Below are 24739 nucleotides of genomic sequence, written 5' to 3' on the forward strand. Positions count from 1 at the left end.
GCTTACTTATCCGTTCTTCTGCCTCAGCTATTCTGTTATTGATTCCTTCTAGAGTATTTTTAATTTCAGGAATTTGTTGTTCATCACCGTTTGTTTGCTCTTTAGTTATTTTAGATCCTTGTTAAATGTTTCTTGTATTTTCTCCATTCTATTTCCGAGTTTTTGGATCATCTTTACTATCATTACTCTGAATTCTTTTTTAGGTAGGTTGCCTATTTTGTCTTCATTTATTTGGTCTTGTAGGTTTTTACCTTGCTCCTTCGTCTGTAACACATTTTTCTTTTCGTTTCCTTCTTTTTTTTTTTTGATGGGTGGTGCTGTATTCCTGTCTTACTGGTTGTTTGGCCTGAGACATCCAGCACTGGAATTTGCAGGCAGTTAGATAGAGCTGGGTCTTGGTGCTGAGATGAGGACCTCCAGGAGGCCTCACTCTGATTGATATTCCCTGGAGTCTGAGGTTCTGTTAGTCCAGTGGTTTGGACTCAGAGTTCCCACCACAGGAGCTTGGGCCCGACCTCTGGCCTGGGAACCAAGATCCTGCAAACTTCATGGTGTAGTTAAAAAAAAAAAACAGAAAAGGAAGAAAGAAAAAGAGTAGCAGTACAATATCAAAGAATAAAAAACAAAATAAAATTAGGAAGATAAAAAATATATTAGGAAAAATAAAACTATAATCGAAACAACTGCAGCCAGGTAAAATAAAACGACAACAGAAAAAAAACAGGTGGGGGGGTGGCAACACACCAAAAGGAGAGATCACTGACAAAGTATAAAGAATAAAATAGGGGCTTCCCTGGTGGCGCAGTGGTTGAGAGTCTGCCTGCCGATGCAGGGGACACGGGTTCGTGCCCCAGTCCGGGAAGATCCCACATGCTGCGGAGCGGCTGGGCCCATGGCCCATGGCCACTGAGCCTGTGCGTCCGGAGCCTGTGCTCTGCAACAGGAGAGGCCACAGCAGTGAGAGGCCCACGTACGGCAAAAACAAACAAACAAACAAAAAAAGAATAAAATAAAATAAGAAAAATAAAATATTTATTGGGAAAATATATATATATAAAAGAATCAACAACAGTGAATCAACCAGGTAAAGCAGAACCCCAATCTGAAAGAGGAAAAAAACAAAAAAGCCTTGGCTATAGGGGTGGGGTTTGGGTGGTGGGTGGAACTTAGGCAGGGGTGGGGTTTTGGGTGGGCCGGGACCTCTGCTTAGGACCTGCACGGAAGTGGAGAGGCAGCATGTGGAAAGGAGAGTGTCTGGAGTGTGCACTTCCGGAGTTTGGAGGTAGGGCCCTGAGTGAGGGTGTGTGGGTGGAGTTCAGGGCCAGCACGTTGGAGGAGGTCTCAGAGGGGGTCTCTGAGTGCAGAGGTGGGGCCCTGGGTGGGGGTGTAGGTGCGGGGCTTGGGGTCTGTGGGCAAGAGGGAGGCTCCAAGGGCAGAGGATTAGGACCAGGAGCCCAGCACGTTCCCTGGTGCCTAAGTGGACAGGGAAAGCGCTGGCCCTGTTCCCCTCCATTCCTTTGTGCCCCTCCCCCACCGTCTCCCCCAGGGTCTCCCCTGTCGCCACTGGACCCCTAACCGTGGGTGGGTCCTGCTAGGTGTAGGAACTCCTTCCCTCCCCCAGCCACCCTTCAGGGGTGCTGGCCCCGGAGGTCTGGCCTTTACTTTTCCTCCCCCTTCCCCACCTCCCATTCCCTCAGGACCCACGTGGCTGCAGGGGGCCTCGGTGTGCAGAGGATCAGGCTCAGGATCTCAGCAGGTTCCTGGGGGTCCAAGTGAGCAGGGGAAACCTGACCACGCTCCCTTTTGATCCTCTGCCCTCCCAGTGGTTCCCCAATTTCCCCCTTCGGGCCTGGGATCCCTTCCCCTAAGGGGCGCCAGTCCTGTCCGGCCGCCACTTCTCCTCCCCGTTCACTCCCCCCACACCCCGCATCCTGCCCTGTCACTGGGGGTTCCTCCCGTCCCCTCAGGTGTCCGCGGTCCCCCACCGGGGCCTGGTAGATGCCCTAGTTGTGCGGAGATGTGAATTCTGCATCTTCCTAGTATGCCATCTTGACTCTGCCCCTCTTATATTCTTTTGCTTGCTCTTTTCTGCTGTTTTTGTTAAATACTAAAACAACCTAGTATTCTCTTAGTCATTTCTCAAATCTTTTCTTAGTTTATTGAGAAAATTATATTTCTTAATATAAATATATGATATTTGCATAAATTTTCTTCAGTTTAATGTATCTGATGATCTCTTTCATTGTTATTTATTCAGTATTAGCTGAATAAATCAGCAGCATTAGCTTTAGATTATACACATATTGTTTATAATGTGTGTGTGTGTGTGTGTGTTTTCTTTAGTTACTTCCTATGTGGGTCTCTTTCCCCCAATGAGAATATAGTTCAGGTTCAGGGCCACAATTTTGATTACTTTTGTCATCCTTATTGTACAGCTCTGGACACCAGGAAACTCTCTATTTCTTATTTATTGATACAGGTAAGAATAGAGAAGGAGATCATTTTGGGAGGTGGAGATATTTCATAATCAAAGGAATAGCTGTGATATTGGAGGGTGGTACCAGGCACCAAGCACTAGGAAACTGAGTAAAACAAATTAGAATTGGGCATAGAAACAAACAAAAAGGATTCCATATACCAAAATTGCCTATTCAAGAATTTGGCTAAGGGCTAGACCTGTTTTTCTAGAAACATTCCATCAGTGTTTGTAAAATGAATGATCAGTTGTTTAATTGGCTGATGGATGGATGGAAGGATGGATGGATAACTGAGTTACAGAGTCATAGAATTTTCACTTAGTGAGGTTATTGAAGGAGCATTGTCCACATAACTAGTTAACAAAATTACTATTTGTTCCATGAGCAAATTACATGAAAAAAATTCAGTTTTGTTTTCTAAGTGTGTTTCAATCACTATGGTTTGGTTACAACTAAAAGTAATAAGCAGCTACCTTAGTACTCACTTCTAATAAGTATGCTAGAAAATCATCATCCTTTAATTTCTGGGCCAGCCATTAGGTGTCCTACAGTCAGTGTTTTCTTTGAAGCACATCACTCATAAATGAGGCATCTGTATCTCTGCATCCAGCTTGTATTGGTCCAAATTCATACTGTGTAGGGGGGAGACAAGCACAGTTGCAGCAAAGGCTAAAAGGTGAGGTGGTGAAATTAGTATTCTTACCCCATGAAGGCTACCCTTTCAAAGGAGAAAGTGAGTTGTTTGGCCCTAAAACAGCAGGCCAATAGGAAAGGTATTGAAATATATAGCACTGGATCTTGACTTTTAAGTTATTGGGGCTAAAGGAAGGAGAAATGATTCTTGGAACCAGAGAGGCTTGAGACTGTGGACAGTTTTAGGACAGAAACCACAGGTGTCTTTTCTCCAACGTGTTCCCTCTCCTGGAGACTTTGACAGCCAACTTGTGTTCTGACTACTCTGCTTCTGCTTCCAAGAAGATATGGGTGGGAGTCTGGGAGAGGCCTGTCACCTACTGCGTGTCTTAGTACCTATGGTGTGTGTGTGTGTGTGTGTGTGTGTGTGTGTGTGTGTGTGTGTGTGTGTGTGTGTGTGTGTGTGTGTGTGTGTGTGTGTGTGTGTGTGTGTGTGTGTGTGTGTGTGTGTGTGTGTGTGTGTGTGTGTGTTTGAGAGAGAGAGACATTGAAAAACAATAGGAAAGAGACAGAGAAACAGCAGGAGAGAAGAGAGAAGCCAGGAAGTCAGGAATAAGGAAATGACTTGAAATAGCCATTTAGTCATTTAGACACTTGGACAACTAAGAGAGTCCGTGCCAAACCTGCCCACTTTTGTTTCAGCCCCATCCAGGGCTCAGGGCTCTTTTATCATCCCTACATCTATGTGCAGAAGATGAATCTGCTTTAGAAAAACCGGGAGAAAATTTCCTCTTTTGCTCACCCAGGTTATCTGTTCCTCAGTGCCCTCCCAATCTACTTTAAGAAGCTAGCAGAGTTTGGGGGAAATCAGGCGGTTTAAGGAGTATGTTATGAATAGAAAAAAGGAGTGAGAGTCCAAGAAATATTATCCAGGCTCCCCAATTAGTGAAAAATGTAAAGAACTAGCATTTCTTTTTATTCTTCTTTCCCCCCTGCCACATATTTTGGGCTGCAATGATCTGTCACTAAGCCAAGGACAGTGCTGGTATCAATTTTGACCCTTTAGCATGAATGAGTACACAAGCCAGGCAGTATGTTTGAGGCAGAGTCCTAGGAACTCCTGCGTATTTATTCACCTCTCAGGTTTAGCTAGTTTCTTTACCTCCCTTCCACGTAATATCTATACTCATGTTATAAATAGGCAAGGTCAAGGTAGTCACACTGCCATTAGCTAAGTGGCACAGCAAAGGACATCATTTCCAGTCTGTTGGCTGACTTCAAAGAACCCACCCTATCTAGTTCTGAAGGGTTTTAGAGTCAGAGCGTACTTTGTGTTCTTAGGATTTTTAAAGTTTAGGCTTTATTCATTCTCTCTCTCTCTCCCTCTTTTCCTCTTCCCCACCCCCCTTGCCCCTCACCCTTCCCAGAGTAACCTATTAGTGTCTGACCTCCCCCCACCCAGATCATTGTGGAATACAAATTAAGTTGCCAATTTTTCTAGGAATAAAGGACTACATGCAATAGTGGAATTTCTAAATAGGTTATGATCGCAGCATGATGAAATTAAGTGTCTGCTTTATAAAATTTTTCATAAAATATGCTTTTAAATTCTATCTGTGATTAGAATAGAAGTCAAATTTGTTCTCAGTGGGCTAGTAGTTGATTCTATATCCTTCTTGCTGTCCACAAAATGTTTCTTAGTAGCACATGAGAATTGTATTCTACTGACAGGTGTATTATATTACATTAATAATTGTATCATACTGTAAAATTACTGGTGGCTTCTTAATATGCTTCGTGTTAACGTGGTAGTTCCTGACTCTCCCTTTGCATTTGTGGTGTATGGTGGCACCTAATGGTCAGAAGGTTCAGTGCGTGATTGCATTTCTGTAGATGGCGCTCTCAGTCAAAGCAAGCTCTAGGAGAGCATGGCGTTTTCTCCTTTGTCTTTTTGTCTGCTTATTTATTGTGTGGGACCGATTCAACATTTATGATTGTTTGGGGAGCTCCTGGCTTAACCCCATTGGACAGGGATTTAATAGTCTCTATGTTGTCATCATAATTCAAACAAAATAGTTATTTTTTTCTGGTGTTCCCTTAGCAGTTGTATTTCAAAGAATTTCAGCATCCCACATAAAATATATTCCTATATGTGTTTTGTAAACTTTAAATTTGGGTCATACTGTGCTATTCATTTTGCTGCTGCTTTAATAGCATTCCCTGTATCAGACAGATCTTAATATCTGGAATTACCAGTGCATTTTTTGAAATTTTTATAATTTTTATAAAATTTATAATTTTATAAATTGTTTTCTTTTTACCAGTTTTTTTTAAGTTTAAGTGCTTCCCAGAATTTTCAAATCTAAAAGAATGGTTGTAGTATGTCTTACCAGAAGAGGTATAGTAGAAACCTAGGTTCTTGCCAAAATTCTTAATCAAGTATGTATGTTACTTTTATTAGATATTTAAGAGCAACCAACTTGTACCAGCAGTCTAAGTATGGGTTTTGTATATTTAGAAAGATGTGACCATAAAGTACTCTCTGATCTGGGAGGCATAATAAAAATTCCATATTTAAGACATTTTTTTCTCTTCTCTCTGTGTGGTGGCAAATGAAGCATATTGCTTGAAACATGCCTTGTAATTTTACTGGATCCAGCTGTGCATGTTTTGGTGCATAAATACACTGCATTTGGAGTTCCAGTGGAGAGGAGAACACAGCTTTTCCTTTCTTGTGTGATTGCAGATGTCATTGGCATTTGAAATTACAAATGCCTGTATGTTCATGTTTTAATTGCCTCTTAGAAGGCATAAGCACAGTCCTTTTTGAACAGGTTTCCTAAATTAATTGGAGCATTAAAGGCTCCATAAAGGGAAGAGTCTTATATGAGTCCTATATATCCTGTGTATAAGTGGAGGACACCAGAAGTTCTGTAGTGCAGTCCTATTATACATGCAGCCATATCTCATTTCACATTATTTTCTAATTACTATGCTGTGTTCTTGTCTTGACATCCTCTTAGGAGGTGGAAACCATCCCCTGCTGGTACCCTATGATACACTGACGGCCAAAGAGAAAGCCAAGGATAGGGAAAAAGCACAGGACATCCTCAAGTTCCTGCAGATCAATGGCTATGCTGTATCCAGGTAAAAGCACACCTACTCCAGTTACACATTCTCGTTATAAGACTGAATATTTAAATATCCCTATCAGATTTAAGTCTGAAAATGAACTCAGTGCTCTCTTTAAATCTTAGAGCTACTGTTTAGTATGTTCAAAATATATGTGTCAGAAACATTAATGCCCTTAGCGGTTGTGCCACATAATTGCGTTCTTACACTTCTTATGTTAAGTCCCCATCCATCATTTAGGCAAAATCCCTAGGCAAAAATGACACTCTATTTTTCTAAATGCAACATTTTAATACATAGTAATAGTTATTTAGTACAGTTTTATATCAGGTGCAAAGTATTTTTTATAAATTTAATCTTTTTTGTTTTTAGCTACAAGAATATTAGCTAACCTTGCAAATTTATCTATATCTGTGTGTGTATATATATACACATCTATATATTGCTATGTGTAAAATATTAAATATACTTCTCTATATGTAGGTATTTAAAAAATATATTTCGTTTTTACCTTACCTTCTAGCAGTCTTTGTAGGTGTTGGTTTCCATTTTTCCTTTTTGCTGTTCTAGAGGATTCAAGGACCTGGAATTGGACACTCCTTCTATTGAGAAACGATTTGCCTATAGTTTCCTTCAGCAACTCATTCGCTATGTGGACGAAGCCCACCAGTATATCCTGGAGTTTGGTAGGTACCATAGTCCTATTACTAACAGCCCAGTTTTTGTTATTCTTAACATTTACAACATCAGGAGCTAGAACAGCATAGACTACTGGGATGCTTGTGATCTGCTCCCGGATGGTATAAACACTTTCTATCCATCGTAATACTAATTTGAGTCCAAAAGTCAATAGGCAAACTCATTTTTAAGGATGGGTAAATTTTGAGAACTTAAAAAAAATGTAACATGTAATACTTTTTGCCTTAAAATGTTTATTGACATTGAGTTTTCATTTTGAAAGATATGTTGGATGGACATCAGATTTTAAGGTACACTTAAATCTTTCCTTATGAAATTAATTTCTCTGCTCTTAAAAAAAACTAAACTAGGGCCTCCCTGGTGGCGCAAGTGGTTGAGAGTCCGCCTGCCGATGCAGGGGATACGGGTTCGTGCCCCGGTCTGGGAGGATCCCATATGCCGCGGAGCGGCTGGGCCCGTGAGCCATGGCCGCTGAGCCTGCGCGTCCGGAGCCTGCGCGTCCGGAGCCTGTGCTCCGCAACGGGAGAGGCCACAACAGTGAGAGGCCCGCATACCGCAAAAAAAAAAAAAAAAAACTAAACTAAAACTCTATGGATTCTCCAAATTTCTAGACAATGAGTTTAGCCTTTGCAGGGTTACACATTTATATTATAGTATCTGCAATACAGAATACTTGATTATTCTCTTAGAGTAAAAGGAAAGACCTCTTCCCCATCTGGCTCAGTGCCATTTAAGTACAAAAAGAACTCCTTATTTTAAATCTAAGATTCAGCACAGATCATCAAGACAGCCTCCTCTCACTTCTCTTATTTTGTGTTTGTCCTCAGCATTGTTGAATTAAAATTCAAGTTGTCAGTTACTCACCTTTGTGTCAGATCCCCTCCAGCCACTGGTTGGTATTAGGATATAAAGAAGTAGAGTTTGGTCCTTTTTGAAAGGCAGTGTGCTCTGCTGGTGGTGATCTTCTTGTTTTCTTTTCCAGTTTTAAGTTTCTCTTTCTGTTTTTGTTTTGGTTTTTTGACCCTCATTCTTTCTGTTTTCAGCCCCTTTCCTTGGGGCCCATAGTCCTAGATCCCTTAGTGATACATCAGCAACAAACCCCTCCTAACCAAGGACTCTTTTTGCTGCTGTTTTCTTAGGATTTATATTAGTTTTCAGCACAGCATCAGATTAAAGTTTATAGAAATTCGAGCTCTGGTATTTTCTTGTTCCTGGCCCCTGGATCCCAAATGTGATTAGAGATTTTCTACTTGAGCATCGTTCTCTTAAAGAACCTCCCTCTTTTCCCACCTGCCTCTTTAGCTACAGTACAAATGCTATATTTTTCCTCTCTTAACCATCTTTTTCATAAAGGCCAGTTATACAAACTAATCTGTAATATGCAGTCTCTTTGTAACTCATCCAACAATATATTTTTTTAAATATGATAGTCACCTTGACTAGTAGCCACATTAGTCTGAATGAAATTTGACCAAAGAACAAGCATGAGGCCATGGTGAACTTTTGAAGATTTTATGCACAAAGTTAAGTGTTGACATTTCTAATCCACATTCAAAAATATCTGTATGAGTAGCAGCTCTGGGATCCAGGCTTCTTTTTTGACGAGAGAGGAGAAGAGGGAATAAAGAGTGATCATTTGGAAAGGGAGTAAGAAAAGTTTTTGCTTACGTATGGGTAGCAGAAACAGAACTTTGAAGGGTAAAATGTGTTTAGGCTTTGCCTTATTCACATTATATTCAAGTTTCTGAATAAAACTCCTAGGACGGCGTTTGTGTGTAAGGAGTGGTGAGAAGCTAACTACAGGGCAGATTCACCCACTTCACACATTTCTTTCTTTCTATAGGATAGAGAAGGTATTATGAACAGAATTCTGGGGAGAAATAAGGTTAGATTAATATAGAGCCCAACAAAATTAGTTTTTTTTTTTTTTACAATTGCTGATGTTACCTGTTCCTTTTTCAGGTGCCTTTGGCAAGGCAAATTATGTACAAGAACTCTGTCAAGAGGAGAAGCAGAGTTGAGATTGTCTACACAATCATTTGTTTTCATTTTTCATTATTACTAAAACCCAAAATTTCTGTAATACCTTCTTCTTTTATCTTACACTTTATTTCCTTTGCTACACATCTTTAATATATTCATTCTTAAACATAGACTCATGGTCATGGTAAGAATATGCCTATGCCTTTTTTGAATTTTTGTATTACATCACAGATCATATTCTCTCCAAATCTTTTCACATTTTATACAGAGGCATTTTTGTTAAAATATATAATGAAAGGAAAGATATTTCCTATTTAGTTCTTTGAAATATTAGCAGATTTAGATAGGTACAAATTTCTGTCTTAATAACGTTTATATGAGAAGGTCCCTTAGGTGGATCCAGCCATTCTGCATAATATGCTTGAGAGAGATTTAGTGCAAAAGTGATTTAAAAGAAATTGAAATTCGCAAGCATTGAAAAGCCATTATTTTCTTTTACTTATTCATGGGAAGAGCACTGTCTGATTTTACAGAGTATTACCTAAGTTCTCTAAAAATTATCCTGAATTTATGCTTAAGATTTAATAAAGCGTATTTCAAATTGTTTTCATTTCTATGTGCAAAAGAACTTTTTCAAGGAAAAGTCAGTTTGATTCTTACAAAATATGGAAGCTCTGCTTACAGATTTTACTGAAACCTTATATCCAGTTCTGAAATTCTTAGCTCTCCAATCTGTTCTGCATAGCATCGTGGTTATTATAGTTTATTGCTACCTCTTCTATATGCATGAAACCTCCTTTATATGCATGAGGGAGGTAGGAAAGGCCACCTTCTAAGCTAAATGCATTCAGTCAATCAGTTCTTAACCTTGAACTCATTTTCTACACCATGGGGAAAATTCAGGGCTTTTTGCTTTGCTTATGGAAATTATCTTTTGACACTGGTGAACTTTTTTATTCTTTAAAAGAATGTTAATTTTCCAACCTAGTATTATAGTTGTGGTCCTCCCCTTCATCACAGGTGCTGGCTTCCTGAAATTTTTCCATTGGTATATTAATATTAAAGGCTGTAACTTGCAGTCACACCAAGAAGTCACTATCTTTATTTAGAGGTCCATGTTAAAATCTAACAAATTATGTTTGCTTATTTTCCACTCACTTTTCTCACCCCAGGGAGCTTCTTTCTTACTGAAAGAGAATGTGGGATTTTACTGCTAAAAATGTGGGATTTTTACTTTATTCCAGTTTCCTCCCTACATGTCAGTCAGATCTCAAAGCTACACCAGTATGTGTGTGCTTATAACCACATGTATGGGCTGTCTCAAGAGCTTTTTTATTTTGGTTTGGGTATGTTTTTAATCTTTTTTTAAATTGCACAACTGAAGTTAGCCTTTATATTTTTGTATTCAGTTTAGTGGGGTAACGCATTTAGCAATGTGTTCTAAACTTAGCATTTGGGGTGAATATCTTGCAATGTTTGAAGTGCAACGTGTACCTAAAAACTCTTCATGTCTACAGATGGTGGCAGCAGAAGCAAAGGCGAACATTTCCCTTACGAACAAGAAATCAAGTTCTTTGCTAAAGTACAGTATACAATCCGTCCTGTATTTCCTTCAATATGTTTGTTTACCAAATATACTCTTTAGATCGTTGCCTCTTTATGGAATGCACTTGTCTACAAATGTGAATTCTACTCTAACTAAATATTCTGTGGCATGAAAATTACTGCATGAATCATGTGGGCTAAATGTGCTCCCAGCACCTTTGGTCATGCTTTAACTCGCTCTGCTCTCCGTACCGTATTTCTCAAATGACTTTGTCCTCTGTGAAGTCTGACTCAAAGTTCTCTTTTTTGGCTTTATCATATGACATAAAGGAGAAACATTCTATTTCCTAACATTTGAATATTGTTCTGATTTAAAATTTTTAGATGAATATTTCTTTGTTAAAGAGGAAAAGCATGAGTTAATTTATCAGTGGGTATGTTATAAGAACCTATACTATAGAATCCTTGTGGGACCTGAATCCTACTCAGAAGAGGAAAACTGAGGCTCAGAGAGAATCAATTGTTCATATTTAGAGTATATCCCATGATTTTTATTTATTCCGTTTAATACGAATTTATCAAGAATTTGCTGTGTGCACATTCCAGCCAGTATGGGAAGGAGTTGCAGAGTGTCCACATTGGGTCCATTCACATACTCAGTGTTTACTCTGAGCCTCGTCTGTGCCATGCATTGAATTATGTCCTGGAGATTCACTATCACAAAGACCGAATGCCCTTAGGAAGCTTTCCTATTTACAATATCTTTTAGTTAACCTGAAGACCTAATGATTTCCGTCCATTTCCTCTCAAAGTACTTGCATTTGGTGGTTATAGGTCATTTACAAAATGACATGTTATTTTGACTGATTAATATTTGGTTTCTATTATATGTTTTCAGAATTGTACCTTTTACTGTAAGGGAGATTTGTCTTTTCCTTCCACTCAGTATTGCACCCCAAATCTGTATCAGTCCTCTGAAGTCTGTCTTGGGCTGCACGTTGCTGGTTACCTTTTCTGCTAGGATGTAATCGCCCTTGAGAACCAGTGATCAGAAGTGCTGTATTCATGGCCTCTAATCACACTTTTAAAATACATTCTTGTATTTCATTGCCTGTGCACTCAGCGCCCCTAGTGATTTTGTTTGCAGATGCATGCCTAATGTGGCTTAATTTCTACTAAGTCTGTGATCATTCATTCACATATTTATTGAGTACCTATTATATGTCAATCACTAAGTTCAGGCAGTGTCACCACTTCCTAGGAAGATCACTAAAAGCTTTTGTATTCCTATTATTAAAAAATATACCTACCTTGTAGGGGAAAAATGTATTTGGACAGGCTTGAGTCTAAATACTGGTAATGCCAGTTATTATTACTTTTTTCATTTATTTATTCAACAAATATTTATCTAGCGCTTGCTACAGGCTTGCAACAAGGTCCTAAGCACTGGTGCATCAGTAGTAAATGAAACAGAACAAGCAGTAGTCATAGAGGCCAGGAGAGGACTTTAATGGGAAACAAACCTAGAAATGTTTCTTTCTCTTGTGTGCCTTATAGACTCTTAGGGAGAGAGACTAACCCGAAAATCATACACATAAAATATAAAATTGCAAATGATGTTCAAAGGCCAGAGGATACAGGGAGTTTATCTAGTTGACAGGCCAGCAAAGGCTTATCTGATGAAGTGCCACTGCACTGAGGCCTGCAGGAGGAGTGAAGTGAGTAGGTCATGGGGTGTGGGGAGAGCGTTTCAGAGTGAGTGGCAGGTACAAAGCCTGTGGACAGAGGAGGGGGAGGAATTGGCCAACAGCCATCAGGATTAGAGGGCAGAATTGGGAGGTGGGCTTTGACAGAGGCCAGGCAAGAGCTTTGTGCAGGTAGGTAAGTGGCAGTGTGACTTTGAGTAAATCATTCACTTTCTACATCTCAATTTAATACCTGGAAATCAGGGATGATGGCACCTACCATACAGAGTGGTTACTGGGAGACATGAAATGATAGCATATCAGTTACAATCCTCAGACATAGTGGAGACTCAGTAGAAGGTCATCACTGATTATTATTGAACCTTTCAGGCACGGAACTGCATGATGTGAAAATATTAAGACTGTTTCATCTTCAGAAAATATTGAGACTAATTTCAAACCATTGAAAATTTGATGTGTTTTTTTATAATTACACACATGCACACACACACATAGGGACTGGAGACAGCAGGGTGAAACTTATGAGAGGCATACTTTGAAATGGTGCTGACTGGCATGGCTGTGGATATTGGGGACTTATTGCATGTGGACAGAACGCTGGCTGCTCTAACAACACAGCATTCATTCATCCCCCGGAAGAGTCCACTGTGTAGATCTGTTTTCTTTTCCTTTCTTTCAGGTTGTTCTTCCTTTAATTGATCAGTATTTCAAAAACCATCGTTTATACTTCTTATCTGCAGCAAGCAGACCTCTCTGTTCTGGAGGACATGCATCAAACAAAGAGAAAGAAATGGTGACTAGGTAAACAGCTTTAAAAAATAAAGACTATTGTTTAAGTGTATTTCCTTTTGAGAAAGAGCATCTCAGATTCTTGAAGTAGGATCATGCAAAGAGTTGCCACCCATGTTCCCTGGCCTCTGGCCCCTTGGAATCAAACACTAGGAGAAGGATGGTTTTGGCAAGTTAATACATGTGTTCTAGGTGTTGAATTTTCTTATATTTTACTGCTAAATGTAATGCTGAGTAGAAGGAACAAAATACCCAATACAGAATCCATAAGTAGAGGCTGGAGATGCATCAGTGTATTAGTATTTTTTGTTAAATGATACTTTTTAACACTGAAAATGTATTCAAATCTAATGTTTTTGCCAGCCTGTATTTTTCAGCAGAATCTCATTTTCAGAAATTATAACTTTAAATTTTAAAAAATTATGAGCAATCTTGGGATAAAATGAAGTAAACATATATACTTTCTAAAGTTTTCTGCTCACACCAGTCAAGCCAGTATCCTAGCAGTGCTTTCTTATTTCTCTTTAAACCCAAGTATTCTTTGGAGATTTATTTGTGATTCTGCTGGGGATTTCAAGTTTGAGTCCTCAAAATTCTGCCAGAACTTAGTATACATGAGAATCAATTACTGAGAAAGTCTTCTTCTATATTACATTGCACAGGGGTCCAAACCAAGCTTTTAGATTGTATTTGAAAAAAATATTCTATAAAAATGAGTACCCTGTATAAAGTAGAATACAGACTTTCCTTGGTCTTGACTGTTTTTAGTTATCTATTGCTGTTTAGCAGTATTATCACAAGTTTAACATCCTAAAAGAATATGCATTTATCATTTCACAGTATCTATGGATCTGTCACCAGAGGCTTGCCTGGGAAACAAACCTCTTTTTTATTTTCTTAAGACTTCTTTTAGAGCAATTTTAGATTCATAGCATAGACTTGACTTTAATGTTATGTTGAATGGCAGTGCAGTATCAGCCTATTGGACAGGGTGAGATGACATTGAATATAGACTGTCCCCAGAGGGTAAAGAGGAAGTAAGATTCCTGTGGTGCATAGCACTGGGGGTAGGATCTTAAGCTCATCTCTTTACTCAAATTTATTGTCTAGTTGGTTGTCTACCAACAGATAGATAGCCAATCATGTGATGTAGGATTGCAGCAGCATTAAAAATGTTTCCAAACTTCTTCAAATAATAAGCTTCCTGTGAAGTTGATAAAATGGATGATAGTTAAAATAACAGAGAATCCATTCCAGTGACTTACTTTGTTTCCACCAACTGTGTTACCAGAAGGAAAGGGAAGGAAGAGCTACTTTCCAAGATGCAAATAACCCCCTCCCCTTCCCCACTATGGCATGGCCTTCTTTCCGCCTTCCCTAGGAGAGAGAGAGACCCATCTTTCCTCATTTCACACGCGCACTCATCCACACCACTGGCCCCGTGTTCCCCTGTGGATGGTGAGTGTGCACAGTAGCTGGAAAATGCCAGAACACCAAGTTATCATTAAACACTATGGAACCAAGGCTACTGCAAAGTCTCCTAGTCTTTCCTGGCCAGTTAACCTTTTGTAACAGAAACTTTGTTCCTAGAGGGTGTTGTTAATTTAATCACATTCATTAACATAAATCAAAATTCAGTTGGAGAATATAGGCAAAAAAATGAAAAAAAATTATGCAAGTTCTCCTCTTTCCCTTCCCCTTTTATTGTGTCTTGTTTTCGCCATTCATTTTTCAGTTTTACTCTAAGAACTGTTCACTAACTACAGAAGTAACTAATTCTCCTTTACCAACTATATCCCTCATAGAAGAAATCAGAAGAACATCACGATTCTGTACTAGCCTCCGTTGATGTAGTTTTGGGGCCTTTAATAACACTGCCCCAGTTTTTAATGATTTCATCTTCAATTTTTTTCTTCACTTCTTGGAAAGAGGGTTGGTAAGTTTTACTTCTCCCACTAGCACTTCCGAAAAAGGGAATGTATGACATTAAAATTTAATGTATGCCATTAAAATTCCAATGCACAGGAATGAGAGACATAACAACAGAAGTAACTGATTTCTTCACAGTACTTTAATGCCAAACGTAGGTAGAATTTATCCTCAGAGAGAAAAAAATTAGAGTTGAAAAATGAATAAGGTGATGGTAAATAAATTATGGTACATGTTGTCCAGTCATTAAAATGATGATGGGTACAAATACATGATAACTTAGGAAAATCATCATTTAAAAAATAAAACATTTGTTCAAATAGTATTGATTTGGATTTTTTAAAAGAACCTAAATTTTTATGTAGAGAAAAGTACTGGTGAGGGATAAATTTAATGTTAATGGTTGTTTTCTTTAGGTAGTGCATTGTAGATTTTATATTACTATTTTTATGTGTTTTCCAAGTTTTTAAAATGAAAAAATCTTACTTTAATAATCATAAAGATATGTTTTAAAACAACCAACATCACTATCACATTAACAAAAACAAATAACTTGTTTGGCATGTTGAAATGGAATCACTGAAATTTGTAAATCTCTGATTTCTTACTACTTAAGTTAAATATTCAATGAGTAAAATATGTAAAAAATACAACAAAACAGGTTTAAAAAAAAAACTGGCCCTGCTACTGTGAATAAACAAGCATACCTGCATACACATGATTAGCATTGCCATGATCGTTTTAATTTGTATTTAACAGTTGGGTGTAGCAGTAGTTATGTGGGTCTAAATTAATTTCTCCACAGTTAAAACCAGGTTGTTCCCATTAATTGTTTAGATACCTCCTGGTACTAGAAATTAGGTATCGAGCATTTCCTGTCTACAGTCAGTATTCTCCTGTCCACAGAAATGAGTTAGATGGGGTATCTGCACTCCAGGAGTATACATAGCAGTGGCTAAGTATATGGGAATAAATATCGTTCCAATAGCAGAAAGCTGAGCGGTGCTATAGGATTCAAAGTAAAGTAAGAACCCCTTAGATGGGTATGGATGGGCTGGAGATTTATGGAAGTCATGACATTCAGAGTTGATCTTAAAAAATATGTAGGTCAGAGATTAAGAAAAAGGTATATTTTTTAGATAACAACGTACAGCGTAGAAGCTGGTCATTTAGGAGAAATATAGGTTATGTAGATTAATGATGGAACACTGTAATTGAGAGTAACTGTCAAAATATCTTTTTTCTTTTTACTTAATTCATTAGCACTAGGAAGCCATTGACACTTTTTATTTTTTATTTATTTATTTATTTATTTATTTTTTTGTGGTACGCGGGCCTCTCACTGTTGTGGCCTCTCCCGCTGCGGAGCACAGGCTTCGGACGTGCCCGCTCAGTGGCCATGGCTCACGGGCCCAGCTGCTCCATGGCATGTGGGATCCTCCCAGACCGGGGCATGAACCCGTGTCCCCTGCATCGGCAGGCGGACTCTCAACCACTGCGCCTCCAGGGAAGCCCCATTGACACTTTTTAAATAGAAGAATGAGGACAGTCTGGGAGCATAAGTAGGATTGATAAGAGTAGCATGGCTGGGAAGCCATGGCAGGTATTAGGAGCTATGGCAGGGATGCAAGCTGTTGTAACAGAAGTGCTACTTCCAGTAGGTGGTGCTACCCGTGGGTTTGTTCAGCAAGTATTCTGAATGCCCCATGGGTACAAGGTGCTGTCCTAGGTCTGAGGATAAACACACAGATACAACAGCACAGTTCCCAACTTTAATGGATTAGAAGTATAGCTGAGGAGACACATACATATAGAGCTAACCATGAACTATGTTGTGATGAGTGTAAATGAGCCATATATAAAGTGCTGGGAGTGCACAGGAGATGTAAATGCAGAGAGGGGCTGCGTCTGAGAAACATGGACGAGGGAAAATAAGCATGCCTCGGTAATGAGTCCTATCTCAAGTAGAAAGGAGGAGGCCAACCTGGGGCTGAAGTTTCAGTGCTGAGTGGTTGGAACAGTATTGGTCTCACTAGGGAAAACAAGAAACTTCAGAAGAACTAGTTTTGAGAAGAAGAGTTTAAATTTGGTTAAAGAGGTACGTATGGAAGGTTAAAGTACTAACAGGTCATTCAGCTGGAGATATCCAGCAGAAAGTGGGAAGTAGGTGTTTGGTGTTGGAGAGATCAGGGCAAGAAATGACATATTTGGGGATAATCTATACCCATCTCCTGCTCGAAGCTCTGAAAGCAGATGAAACTAAGGGAGAATGGGAGAGAAGCTGAAAGGTCTGAACCAAAACTTGGAGAATTATTACATTTCCAGGGTTTTCAGAAGTGGATCTTTGAAGAATAGAAAGAACAATTAATTAGAGAGGAAGTGGGAAATAATACTGTAAAACAGAAACCAGAGTTTCACAGATTTAAGTAGTTAATGATGCCAAGTACTGTGGAGAGCTCTCCAGGATGGAGACGGAAAAGGTTGTTATTAGATTTGCTACTTAGAGGGTATTGAGAACTTCAAGAGAGTGTTTTTCAGGAGAGCGATGAGGTGGAAAGCAAACTCACAAGGCAGTGAGTCAGGGAGGAAACTGCAGAATGAATTCTTAAGAATGTTAATAATGAAGGGATGTAGAGAAAGGGGATAATGGGATTATGGAAATTGTCTTTAGAAAAACTACAGGCCAAAGTTTATAATAATCAAACCTTAGAGTCTGCACAGAAGCTATACCCTGAAAGAGGATGGCACAGGAAGGGAGAGAGATATGATTTGTCTTTTCTTAGGACCTAGCTTTCTATATACCTGTATGTCTCTCTGGTGGCACATCTGTTACTAATTAGGAACACCTAGAGTTAGGAAGCAGCTGATATCATAAGAAGTCATTTTTTTCGGAGAGATTCTCCAACATAAATGTGCTCAGGATACAGAGCAGTTCTGTTTCCTATCACCTCAAAACACCCCGGGTCTAGATTAAAACATAATTCTAGTATTATAAATTCGTAATTCAAATTCATAATAAATTAAAACATAATCCTAGAATTATAAATTCAACATCATCACAGAATGTTTCACTCTGGATACTAGAGAGTGTCAGCGAGTAAGAGGTAAAAGATGTCACTTAAAATAGACTAGATTTCAAGAATCCAAAATGTGTACAATTCTAAGATGTAATCACTCTCTTTACATGGAAAGAGATCCTTGTTAACACACAGAAAGCTCAGTGAATGAGGGCACCTGGAGAAAGTTGCTTTTGTTTTATTGTCTTTGTTCATTTCAATTATAGCCTAAAGATAAATAATGCCGCTTGGTGGGGGGGCTAATGTCTAATCTTATGTCTAACATCTACTTGAATAGATCATTGTTTGAAAAAAATTTATCACTGATAAGAGATTTCCCAAGACCTCAAAGTCACTTAAGCACTTGCGGATGAATGTTTTCTTGGAAGAGCTACCCCATGCCCTATATAATTAATTTTCACCAATACGTTATTTCACATTGTTACTGAAGTGAGAGATGATGGCCAAAACCTACTGTAATAAAAGTGGTCCACGTCACAAAGGTGATCCTGACTCCTTTCTCCCATTCTGCCATGAGCAGTTGCCATCATTGTATTCCACGGCATAGAGCCTGTCCCCCCAGTCCTGACGAGTGTACATCTGCGCACTGCTGGTGATGGGAAAGCTTTGTAAGAGAGGATGGGGCAGTGAGGACATAGCTGTCATCACGATTGGGAAAGTCAAGCTGAGTGTGGGGGGTGCTGTACAAGTGGATTTTCAAGGTTAGAGCTTTGGTAAGTTCTGGCTGTGGACCACCAGTGCTCTCTGAGGGTTCAGAAGAGTGTTGGATAGAAGTGAAAAGAGTGTCAGTTGTAATATGGGAGGTTAAGTGTCCTGGTAGATATTTGCAGATGGCCCCTGGCTGGGAGGGGACTTCTTTGAGCTTGGGTTGGGAGTGGTGAAGGAACACCTGGTGTTAGAAAAGGCTTCTTGGAGTAAACATGTCTGAGCTGAATCCTGAGGGATGTTTAGAAGGGATTGTAGCATGAAACTGAGTGTTCCTAAAAATAGGGCCCAGCAAGAAAGCCACCAGACTGCTTGGTGACAGACGTGACAGGACAAGAACGGGTATTGCCCAGGCTCTGGGTTGTGATCCAAGCATTAGTGCGTACCTATGCCATCATGTTGAGTCCTGGGCCCCCTTATTTGGAATCTCCCATTGGTGACCACCAGGAAGGACATGAGGACCCAGGAACTTAGTCTAGAGGAAATAAATGTTCAACTCATGAATTACCATTAGAGGCCCTTTAAGTTATCACATCTGTAACGTTTTTCTCTGAGGGATTATCAGTTGTTTAAATTCTCTCTCTAGTTCATTGTGTTCAGATTCACTGGATGCTTTGGTATATGTGTAAGGGGTGTGGTCAAGGTCAGGGAGAAGGAAAGGTCAAATGATAAAACATACTAAAAGTAAACATTTTATGCCCAAAGCACCATACTTCCATTGTTAAATAATGTCCATAACAACAACAACAAATTTCTAGAACTTCAGTAGTACTTTGGGGCAGATAAAATTAAATTTTTCTCCTTCTGGTTTTCTAGTAGTTATATTCTGACGGGGTTCATATAGATTGCTTTTATATTAATTAGCTTTGCTTTCAATTTTTTTTTGGTTCCTTATAATATGTGCTTTTTTAACCATGTTTGTTAAAGATATGCACTCAAAGACTCTTTCTTTAATATCTTTACTCCACATTCTGCTCAGAGAATTGATTCTTTCTGCGTGACATCATGTTGCTTTTTTCTGGCTCATATATCAGCTGTTTATTTTTCTTTTTTTCTTCTTCTTTTTTTTTGTTTTATTTTAATTAAATTTCTCCCTGTCTTTTCTACCTTCCCTTCCCCTTTTCCCTTTTCTCTTTTGTTTTTCTTTTGTCTTCAGCCTATTCTGCAAACTTGGAGTTCTTGTCAGGCATAGGATTTCACTATTTGGTAAGGAGACCCTTGAACAAATACTAGCATGGCCATCACTTGGTTTTCTTTGCCATTTTTGCACTGTGTTGTGTGCTGCTATGTTGCATGAATGCATGTTTGCATGGCTGCATGCATGGTCATCATAGGCCAAGTTAAGGTCCTCAAGGTTGTTTATAAGTAGCATTACCTGTGGTGAAATTGAAGACTGTAACTTTATATACTAGTCCAAAGCACACTTGAAAATCAAAAGGTTATATTATTAAAGGTCAAATGAATGAAAATGGCAGCTTCTGCCATATTTTATTTCAGAGGGGTGAAGCAAAACTGGGCCTCTGAATTTGTGTTTGGTTATCTCTTATAGATAAAGTAATGAGCTGTTATACACGAACAATTTTTAACTGTACTTTTTTAATGCTCTTGACTACAGATTTGCATGTCGACTGTATTCCAGATATTGGAGCTTCATGGTAGAGACAGTGAGGCCTGGATTTGGCAAAAGCGACTTTTCTAGCACCCCTCACCCCATAATAGTCAGTTTTTGTTCATTTCTGAGAATTCATGTAGCTGAAATTCATGTTCCCAAACACTTGCTTTCAAAGAGCCTTGCAGGGTGGTCACTCACTTTCCACAGACTCTCCTTGCCATGGGGCTTTAAGACTTCATAGCAGTCGGCAGAATTTATGTTGTACGCTTTCCTGCATCTGGCTTCGTAACTGCCAAAGCAAATTTTAGCTCAATGCTCTATAGGTTTTGAGACAGCGTTGGGGTGACTTCAGTAAGAAAACATTGAGTGTACTGATAGAGATGTTATAAGTCCCATTCCATTCACAGGAAAACCTAAGGATTAAGTCATTTCTATAAAAGCCACAGTGGATAAGCTGAGAACTAGGTACATGTACGTGTGTGTATGTGTATATATATGCAAATAACTTTTACATTCTTTACATTTTTTGAGAAATGATAGTTTATGGATATGACTACTTAATGCTGTATTTGCTTTCTAATATTATTATATCCAGTATCTGGGTGTTTTTAAGATATATTTCTCATAAATTGCCTGAGTTTTTGCATTAAAGTTTCAGTTATCCAAAATTAACGGGGAAATTGTCTTCAGAAAGCTCTCCTAAGTTGACTGGCTTTTGTTTGACTTCTCTTCATCATAGAAAAATTTCTATGAAAATTGTTCAGACAGAGCTTTTGTATACTCTTTAACCTTCTCAAGATAGGGGAAGGCTCTGATGGGGACCCAAAATAATAATACTTTCTGTTGTGCTCTTTCTCGCTTCTTACATATTTTAACTTCTTGGTTTCCCATGTTACGTTTTGCTGTAATTTTATTTTTAAATTTTTTGAGGCATTCCATATATACGGCAGAGTACACAGATCTTGAGAACAGCTTGATGACATAGCTTGATGAAATTTTACATGTATCTGCCCATTTTCTCAGGTCGAGACAGAACATTTTCAGCATCCCAGAAGCCTGCCTTGTGCCATTTTGCAATTTATAACCCTCTGTAAAGGAACTATATGTAAACTAATCTACTGGTCTACTAATGTAGACTTCCATTACCATGTATTAATTTTACGTGTTGTTTAATCTCTCTTTTCCCTTTGAATATATTAAGGGTTCAGGAGTTGAAGATAAATGGATAATATAACTTGTCATACCAGTCAGAGGAGAAGAACTGGATTTTAACATTCATTCTGTCTCTCTGTGATTCTTGTATTTCATTTAGGCATTGCATGTTAAATCCCTTTGCCTTTAAATACTATTATTTTTATTTTTAACAGGAATTTATTGGGGAGCTACTATGTATCTTTATCTCAAAGGCATATTTTAATGCAGTCTTTATATTATTCTAGTGTCTTATTATTGTTTCAAATTTGCTTAGGCATTTGCCTGTAAAACAATACAGACTTCAAGAAGCTTTTATTAATCAAACATACTCTAATACAGACTTGTCAAAGTGTTAGCATGTTAAGTCTTAGACACGTAAACTTTACATGTTACAGTTACAGCGTGGTTTTAGATGTTAACATGATGTCCTGGAGAGAATAATGGGCTTTGAATCAGAAAACCTGTATGTAAGTCCTCTATTTGCAACTAAACCAGCTGAATGATTTGGACAAGGGACTTAACTTCTCTGAATCTTTGTTTTTTGGTTTGTTTGGGTTTTTTTTTTCATTTTTAAACTAGATTAAAATAACTACTAACTTTAGAGATTTATTGCATGTATAAAATCTCATATGACATGATGAATGTTGAAGTGCTATGTAAACTGTAACAGTACAGCTTTCAAAACTAAGGTATTTTTAGCCTTATTTGTACAGCTTTTATTTAGATAAATCAAATTACATACACACTAAACTAGGGAACTTGGTTATTTAAAATACATGTGCCATGAAGCCTTTATAATCTAGCCATTTCTAGATCAAAGCAGAAGTTGTATAATCCAAGTATTTACTTTTTGATATATCAATTATACCGTTGTGGATTTTCCTGAAGAGAGAGAGCATATATACAGTGGTCTTTTGTAAATATATAGACATATTAATCTCTTACTTTTTCTTTCACCCTATCTTTACATTATATATATTTTTTCTGTATTCTGGCAGACATTAACTGATGATCAAAATGTTTTTCCTGTGCTTAGTTCAAAAAATTGTTTCATGATCTAGCCTAAGAATAAAGTAATACAGAAGTGAAAGTTGAGGTTAACAAAGAAATACTTGGGCTTCCTGTCAAGGAGCAAAAATACAGAAAGAGATACATTAACCTGAAACATGTCAGCAAGGTGGGATTGGAGACAAGAGGGAAGCATTAAAATAAACCAGAAGTCAAAACTCTTGTCCTGGTGGTGGTCATTGTGGGGAGCTGAGTTTGATCAGTAATGGAATATTTATTCCAAGGTGTCTGCCAGATTGTAGCTGTTCAGAAATTTTTCTGATATGTAAAGTGAGGATTCCCCAAACTTGAACTTCTATATTTATGTATATCTTTTATCTACTTTAAAATATTTTCTATACGTTGAAGCACACTAAGAATTAAAGAGAGATGTCATGTTTTTATTTCTCATATATTCTTTTGAAGGTGTGTAAACCATTTCCTTTTATCTTAGAAAAAGGTAGGGTTTTAAAAAAGGGGAACAAGCCATATTCCCTACAGAACAGTAATTCTGGGGTATCAAAATACTTTATAGAAAAAATTAGTAAGGAAAATAGCATCTATTTTATATTAGGCTTCCCCATTTTTTTTTTTTTTTTTTTTTTTTTTTGCGGTACGCGGGCCTCTCACTACTGTGGCCTCTCTCGTTGCGGAGCACAGGCTCCGGACGCGCAGGCTCAGCGGGCATGGCTCACGGGCCCAGCCACTCCGCTGCATGTGGGATCTTCCCAGACCGGGGCACGAATCCGCGTCCCCTACATCGGCAGGCGGACTCCCAACCACTGCGTCACCAGGGAAGCCCTAGGCTTCCCTTTTGACTTCTGAAATGCTTGTGATTGCAAGTTGGTGCACACTTGTATTTTGGAAAATCAGGACGGGGTAAGACGCAGGCAGGTTGACAAGGAATAAGGATCCCATTTACCGTTTTCAAGGACACATTATTGACTAACGAAATATTGCTTTTAATCCTACCATTTTTGCCCACTTATGCTAAGTGAAAATTCTCTCTCTCTAACTGCCTAATTTTAAAGCATTTAGAGGATACTTAAGTCCTACTATTACAGCCTATTTTTAGACTTTCAGTCATTTGTAGGGGAAAGAGAATCTGGTAACCAGAACTCCAGCAGGGATAGTGATGGTGGCACAAGTGTGTGTGTATCAAGACTTCTTAACAGCTTTCTTTTTACATGTGAAAATGAATCGAATGCCTTAATGACATTCATTTTGTGCATTCTTTCAGTAACCAGTTGTGTGTCTGCTGTGTGTAGACATTCTCTTAGCCTGTGAGGATAGAAAAGCACAGATTTCTTTCCCTCTCTGCTGCTACCACCCCACGCCAATCTACAGGTGTCTCTTACCTGTATGCCTCCACAAACGTACTCACCCTTCTCTTAGAATTCCCTCTTGCCCTTCTAAACTGTGCTCCAAAGCAATCATATCTCTCCCCCTCCCCAACCAAAAACCAAAACAGAACAACAAAATGGTCTCATCACTGAATACACTCCTGTGTAGCCAGTGGCTTCCCATTTCTCTGTAATAAAGATCAGAATTCTTCATCTGGCCACATAGTGTTTGATAGTCTGTCCCTTGTGTACCCCTGCATCCTCATTTCCCAGCATGCTCTGGCTTCCTCATAATGCCTCAGCTTAAGCGGCCTTCTCTCTGCTTCGTGAAAATGTATTCCTTTCTGCCCAGGGCCTTTGCACATGCTGTAATTACTGACAGAGATGGGATCCCATACACCACATGCCCCTCTCCAGTCCCTCACACCCACAATGGGGTTAAGTACTAATCCTTCAGATTTCAACCCAAATAGTATTCTCTCAGGAAGACCATCCCCAACCTCCCTGATTATACTCTCTCCTTCTACTTTTATAACTTTCTCATAGCTCTGCATACTTTTCCTTCATCTCACTGATGTTGTTACTAGATTAACTTCTTTCTCTGGCCCAAAACTCAGCCCTTCAAGGGCTTATTTTTGTATCCTCAGAGCCCAGCAGTAAGTGTGGTGCGCAGTGGCTCTTTTATAAATATCTGATGACTGAATTAATCAACCAACCAGGTCCTACCTTTAAGAAGTCTATAGTCTAACAGAGAAGATAGATAAGTCAGCAGATGCTTACTACAATGAGATGAGTGCTGTCAATTTGGAATTTTCTTACATTCATGAATAACCCAGACTTTACATTTTTTTCCTTGAGAATATTAGGG

General features: G+C 38.7%; 1 protein-coding gene across 1 annotated transcript in view; it reads left to right on the plus strand.

The window, feature by feature from the left end:
- The window catches only part of RYR2 (ryanodine receptor 2), a 727841-nt gene that overhangs the window by 562104 nt on the left and 140998 nt on the right, over positions 1 to 24739 (plus strand). Inside the window, exons 59-63 of the mRNA XM_060096737.1 lie at positions 6134 to 6257; positions 6813 to 6928; positions 10442 to 10506; positions 12855 to 12976; positions 19832 to 19881. Of these exons, the coding sequence (XP_059952720.1) occupies positions 6134 to 6257; positions 6813 to 6928; positions 10442 to 10506; positions 12855 to 12976; positions 19832 to 19881 (477 nt within the window). The remainder of the gene's footprint in view (positions 1 to 6133; positions 6258 to 6812; positions 6929 to 10441; positions 10507 to 12854; positions 12977 to 19831; positions 19882 to 24739) is intronic.

This window comes from Mesoplodon densirostris, chromosome 1 (genome assembly GCF_025265405.1).
Source record: "Mesoplodon densirostris isolate mMesDen1 chromosome 1, mMesDen1 primary haplotype, whole genome shotgun sequence".
Classification (NCBI taxonomy): Eukaryota; Metazoa; Chordata; class Mammalia; order Artiodactyla; family Ziphiidae; genus Mesoplodon; species Mesoplodon densirostris.